This window comes from Zingiber officinale, chromosome 8A (assembly GCF_018446385.1).
Source record: "Zingiber officinale cultivar Zhangliang chromosome 8A, Zo_v1.1, whole genome shotgun sequence".
Lineage (NCBI taxonomy): Eukaryota > Viridiplantae > Streptophyta > Magnoliopsida > Zingiberales > Zingiberaceae > Zingiber > Zingiber officinale.
Window position 1 is genome coordinate 72,413,406 of NC_056000.1, and position 6,903 is coordinate 72,420,308.

The 6,903-nt window shown below is 39.0% G+C and overlaps 1 protein-coding gene across 1 annotated transcript; it reads right to left on the minus strand.

Moving 5' to 3' along the window:
- Nucleotides 1–4,774: 4,774 nt before the first annotated feature.
- LOC122009508 (leucine-rich repeat extensin-like protein 4) lies at nt 4,775–6,418 on the minus strand. Its single transcript, XM_042565691.1, has one exon. It carries the CDS (start codon nt 6,287–6,289, stop codon nt 5,036–5,038), a length of 1,254 nt encoding a protein of 417 aa, XP_042421625.1. The 5' UTR covers nt 6,290–6,418; the 3' UTR covers nt 4,775–5,035.
- Between the last annotated feature and the right edge of the window lie 485 nt (nt 6,419–6,903).

Consider the following 6,903-nt stretch of genomic DNA (forward strand, 5'->3'; position numbering starts at 1 on the left):
GATTTGACAGCAAGGTGTATTACGATAGATGATATGCTTCAGCTAGAAATAGACATTCCACTCATATTATGTAAACTGGAGCGCATATTTCCATCAAGTTTTTTTTATTCAATGGAACATCTACCAGTACATTTACCATACGAGGCACAAATAGCAGGTCCTGTGCAGTACAGATAGATGTATCTATTTGAACGGTTTTTGAGGAAATTAAAAAATAATGTTCGTAACAAAGCAAGAGTTGAAGGATCAATATGCAATGCTTATCTAGTAGAAGAAGCATCTTCTTTCTGCTCATATTATTTTGTTGATAGTGTGCAAACAAGACATCGCAAGTGTCCTAGAAATCCCGATGATGGTTGTCAGCCGATAGATCCATCGATGCTTTCTATTTTTAAGTTTCCTAGTAAGTTAATGGGTGCATCGCTTGCTAGATGGTTAACCGAGGAAGAATATCATGCTACAAGAACATATATACTTTTAAATTGTGAAGAGATCAAACCATACATAAAGTAAGTAAACTTCTTAAATCAAACATTTATCCTTTTCGTTTAATTATTTTGCTTGATATCCCAATTTTAATATAATTACTTATTTTCTCAACTTATACGAACAACAATTATATCTACAAAACCCATCAATTGGTGCAAGTGAGGTAGCTACAAAGTTAGAGATTGAATTTGCATTGTGGTTTCAAATATATGTAAGTTAGAAAATTTGTGAAATTTTTGAGTTCATGTTTATTAAGAAGTGTACTAAGATATATGTTACTTATTTTTATAGGTGAAAGACCGTAGAATATCAAATGTGCAAGATGATAGGATAATGAATATTGCATCAGGACCCCTTCGTAAAATAAAGGTGTGTTCTGGTTACTATGTTAATGGTCTTAAATTCCACGTGGCACAACGAGATTCACGGAGATTAACTTATAATTCTGGTATTTGTGTCAAAGGATCTGTGGACAACAATAACACTGAATTTGATTACTATGGTAGACTTGACGAAATCATAGAGATTGAATATCCTGCATTACCAATAAAGAGGTGTGTGTTGTTCAAATATTCATGGTATGATCCGACCCCAAGAATAGGTACTAGAATTCATCCAAATTATAATTTAGTTGAGGTTAATGCAAATAAAAGATTCAACAAGTTTGAGCCTTTTATTTTTGGAATACAAGCGGGTCAAGTTTTCTATCTTGAATACCCTACGAAGAGAAGAAGATCTAGTGAATGATTGTCTGTTTGTCGAATCAAGCCTCGCTCGACCATAGAGATGTCGAACACAATCACTGCTCAAAATCATGATGCATTTCAGAATGATGAAGTGGAGATACATTCAGTTGATTTACAACTCCAATATACTTCTCAATTACTTGTAGATGCTAAAGACATTTACGAAGAGATAGATGATGGGGAGATGTCCAACAGTGAGGATGAAGTTGAACTAAGCTCATCTAGCAATGAGGACATAGAAACTGTTAATTTTGACTAGTCAGATGTTAATGATGCTTAAATATTAACATTATTATTTTCATCGGTAAGTAATGTTTCCATAATGTTTTGTATTTATATTATCAAGTTTTTAGACCTTATTATGATGTGTTGCAATGTTATTTTGCAGATATTATCATGGCAGAGCAGCAGCCTGTGGCACCCCGTGGTCATAAGGTCCTTACCGTTGTCAGGGACTCATAAGTATATTGTCTTATTAATTATTCAAGTTTATATATAACATTAGTTATAATATATTTCTCTTAACTTAATATTATTTTGTGCATGTTCACTCCAGATGGGCACAGAGTTGCCACATATATCACTGCAAAATTCAAGGAACGAGTTAGCACGTCTGGTACTACATGTAAGCATGTAGACCAGGAGATGAAGCTATTTTATTATAATGAATTTGTGGTAAGTAAATTTAATATATTTAATTCACATTATATAATATAGTTATCAATTAACTAAATGTTTAACTTATAATTACAGAAAAGATATACATGGGTGGACGGGCAAGAAGACCAATTTAAAGCTACATGGAATATTTACTGTGTCAAACTCTACAGAGATCATATGTATTACATGAGAAAGAAGGACACTAGGCCTGCGTATGTTTCAGAGGCGATATGGAGTGCATGGACGACCACCTGGGCTGCAGAAAGGTGGCAAGCTAATGCCGAAAAGGCAAAAGCAAATAGGAATACAAAGCCAGATGGCCCGAGCACCGGAACCGCTCGGCATACATCAGGATCCAGATCTATTGTTGAGCATACCATGGATCTGGTGAGTATAATTTAAAATTATACTTTGTAACAAATTTTGTATTTATTGCCAACCTTGTATTGTTGAGCATACTAATTTTTTCCCTAATTTTTTGAATGTAGGAACGTGAGTTTGCCCGACAGCCTACATGTATGGAGATTTTTCTGAAGACCCACAAGAAGAAGGATGGATCATTTGTTGATTTTCGATCTCAAACTCTACATGTAAGATAATTAACTTTATTACATTTGCTCATTTCTATCTTGATTAGTAATTAGTAATACAGATCAAATTAGATATTATATTATTTTTTATGCAGTAACAAATGACAGAAAGGGTGGCTCAGGCATCTCAACCATCAACAGAGGGTGGAGAGTCACAGTCTTTATCCACCGACGATCTAAATGAGATTTATTATGATGTTGTCGGTTGAAGGACAAAAAACTCCACCCTCTACCGCCTTGGCTCTCAAGCCAAAGTGGCATTTGATCGTTTGAGGAATCCAATAGGTCGTGCTAGTTCCTCTTCTTCTAGTGAGATGCAGTCTTTAAGACTTGAAAATCAAGAATTGTGGTCTCAACTGAAATCAATGGATCAGAGGATGACTGATATGGATCAGTGGAGAGCTGATGAGGAGAAGAAGAGAGCTGAACGTGACAAGACAAGAGTAATGAAGATCTCATGGCCCAAATGCGGGTGATCGTGGCTTCTTTCACCCAGGCATCACAGGGTTCCGAGCCACAGGAAACTCAAGATCCATCAGACGATGATCGTTAGCTTTTTTGAGGTTTGTTCAACTACACTTTAGTTTTTTATTTATTATATAGAACGTGAGCCTGTTTTGATATTATAACATGTTTATTTCTAAAAGTTTTATTACTATATGTTTCAGGAGTCACGTTCAGTTTTATTTACACATTGGCTCTTTACTACATATTTTCAGATATTATTTCATATAAAATGCTTAATACATATATATGCAAACTGTTTATTTATAGATCATTTTGTATTTGTCTTTTTACATGATTTTCTTTATGATTTCGCGTTCTTGTATTATTTGGACTACATTTTAGTTCGGTATATATTATGTAAACTCGATTTTAGATATGGATATGTGTGGAATATATATTCTGTAGATTTGGTTAGCTATGGATTGTATGGAATATAGTTTTTTGTGGATTTTAATAGTTTGTGATTATCATATGATAGATATATGTGTGTGGATTATATTTGATGTAGATTATATTTGCTGTGAATTGTATTTGTTGTGTGGATGGTTTGAAACCATCAATTGTGATGGTTTGTTTATATATTTGGAAAATATATGTGGGAATAGCATGTAAATGGAATGAATCTGTCAAATTTTTTTTGATATCCCGTCGGAATACCGACGGAAATCGTTCCGTCGGTAATTATCGAAACTTAATTTCGATAGGTCACCGACGGGAATACCGACGGAAACACTTTTTCCGTCGGTATTATTGCAATTTCCCGACGGAACGTTTAAGTTCCGTCGGGAGTTTCCTATTATGTGGTGAGGTGTAATGTTGAAACAATACCGACGGAGTTTAATTTCCATTGGTATAATTACCGACAGAAACTAAATTTCCGTAGGTATAAAATACCGATGGAATTATGTTTTCGGTCGGGAATGTTGGCTAGCGGATATTCTACCGACGAAAATTATTCCGTCGGAAATCCGTCGGAATGGCCATGTAGCGACGGAAGGCCGACGGATATTTTCGTCAGTAAGCTTGTTTTTTTTGTAGTGTCTAAAATTGACCAATTAATATAGAAAACTTCCCATCAATGTAAATTAAAATTAATTTTATAAACCTCATGCTCTCTAGATTCATAATATAAATGTCTCTGGTTACGTTACGATGTGTGATAAGATATTTAAGTTGTTATCCAAACATTTAGGATTTGAACCTAAGTTATACCGTATTTGTACGAGAATTTTTCTTCTAAATGAGGGCATTATCAAAAAATGCGGGTTTATGAATTGACCAATATTTTTCGATTTATCTTAATGATCGATAGAAAATTTTTATGCAATTGAATCGGTCATCCATGCAATTATCATAATATAAATGGATAGCAGTAAATTTTTAAATGGACAAAATAAAATTTTTGAGATTGTTATAGAAAGAAGGACTAGGATATATTTTTAGAATTGTGAAAATAGATAAGCCAGATGAATACGACTGGAGTCAAAAGATGATCATTCATCCCAAATGATATTATCCTCGTATCATCATAGAATATAGATAGATAAATTTAAAAATGTCATACAACCAACTTTTTTTTTATCTTTTGAAATTAATCCTATTGAAATAAGGACTCATATAGGCATCTATTGTGCCTATCCATGGGGGCGGCAAGATGAATAATACTGACAGTAAAAGATAAAATCATTATCTCGACGATTCCTCTAAAATGATTTCTTATTATGGAGATAAATTATGTTCAATAATAACTTAGGGAGTTGATAGGTATTTTACAGAATCGACTCTAGCCCTATTATATTAAAAATATGATTACGCTCTCTCAACATTCCTTACCGTCCGTCTCCCGATTTTAAAAGAAAAGCTGCCGTCAAACACTCATGGCCGAGATGAATAATATTGAAAGTTACTCTCGCGGTTGCGTAAAACACTGTAATTTTTGTTTTTGCCCCCACCAATTTTTCATTGTCATATAAAAATATTTATTGTTGTTGTTTATGCAAATTGTTTGCCTATGTGCAGGGCAGCAGAGCAATCAGGCAAAGCTCATGGCCGAGGAGGAAATGGAATGGGCGAAGTGAAGGGCATTCCCGGCATCCAGCGACCGCTCTGCCCCACGCTCGCGGCCCCAGAGCAAGCTGTCTCCTTCGCCGACGGTATCCTTAGGCAGCTGAGCCCTCCCCTGGGAATTCCCATGCACTCGATCGGAGGCCTCTGCATGTTCCTCTCCGGTATGCAGTTGCCGGAGAAATCAAACCCCACGTTCCTGAAGAACAGCCCGTCGCAGTCCCGGCTGAACCCAGTGAAGAAGTTGTAGGAGACAGTCAGGTTCAGGAGGCTCCTCAGGTCGCAGACCAGCTCCGGCAGCTCCCCCGAGAGCATATTATGCGCCACGTTAAGCACCTCGAGGTCGGACAGGCATGACATCGAGCTGGGAACGTGGCCAGCGAGCGAGTTAAAGCTCACGTCCAAGACTTCGATGTCAGCGAGGAAGCCGATCCCCTCAGGAACGCAACCTGTGAGCTTGTTGTTGAGGAGCAGAACCTCCCTGAGCCCGGAGCCCATGTAGCCGAAGCTGGCAGGGATGGAGCCGGAGAAGTTGTTGTTGGCCAGTGTGATCACGGAAGCAGGGGAGGCCCAGAGGTTCATGGGGATCTGTCCTCCGAACTGGTTGTTGTTAAGGAAAATGGCATCCAGTTCCTTGACAAACAGCTCGTCCGGGACTTCACCGGAGAAGCTGTTGAACCTGAGGTCAAGGTAGAGGAGGCCGGGGATGTGGAGGGTGGGAATGGGGAAGCCGCCGGAGAACTGATTGTTACTCAGATCCAGCTCTACGAGGTACAAGAGCTCCCTGAAGGAATCAGGGACGGTGCCTGAAAACCTGTTGCTGTTCAGATGGAGGAAAGAGAGGTGGGTGAGGAGGGAGAGGTCGTCGACCAGGGCGCCCCGGAGGCCGCCATGGTTGAGGTCTATGCCTGCGACAACAGGGAAGGGGGAGATGCCCTCAGGGTCCTGGGAGCAAACCACACCTCCATAAGAGCAAACGTCGGGGCCGACCCAAGAGCTCAAGATCGCCGACGGATCCTCCATGATCGCCCGCTTCCAAGCCTGCAGAGCTCTGTATTCTCGGCTGGTTGCTGGGACGGCGGCGGCGCCGCCTTCTCCGTTGAACCAGAAACCAAATCCACCTCGACTGCTAAGATCGAAAGCTGAGGCCCTCGAGGAGAAGAGGAAGAAGGCAAGAAGTAGAAGAAATGCTTGCTTCATTATCCTGCTTCTTCTCCTCGACAAGCAATGCATGCATGACTTCACAAGAGATCCTTCTGATCATCTTATGAGCAAATCAATCAGTGGCTGCTTCTGTTATCTCGAAGTGCCTTGTAACTGGTTCCCACGAGGGCATGTATGAATGATGTTCCATAGTCTCACGATTTGTGGAGCTCCTGCAAAGTGAGAAAATGCTTTTTGAGCATGCCTTGTTCACTAGTTGAGTGATGATGATGATGAGACGACATGGAAGGTCCCAGACTGTGTGGTTCTCTTCTCTAGCTTTGACTATTTTATTGTTCTTCGAGTATTGACTGTCGTAGTATTTGTGAAGGAATTTAGAAAAGATCCTTTAAATTGTTAGTAAAGCCGGATCAGTTATTGTTATTGGTGTTGATGGGGAGATGCTTATGATACTCTTATTTTACGTGATCAAGAGAACAGATCTTCATGTGGTGTTGACGAACGGTAGTCCCTGAGCCAACGACACTTTGGTATTTTAAGCTTTGCATATATTCAGACAAGTACATGGAACGTTAGAGACCAAATATCAGGAAAAAAGTTCCCAGCACAGGTCCTCCGACGCTCAAGTCAGGTATTTTTTCTCCGAAAGAATAGTGTACAAAGGAAAAAAGAATCGTAGAAGA

Excerpts from the sequence above, each read along its gene's own strand:
- LOC122009508 (XM_042565691.1), bottom strand. The coding sequence starts at position 6,289 with ATGCATTGCTTGTCGAGGAGAAGAAGCAGGATAATGAAGCAAGCATTT.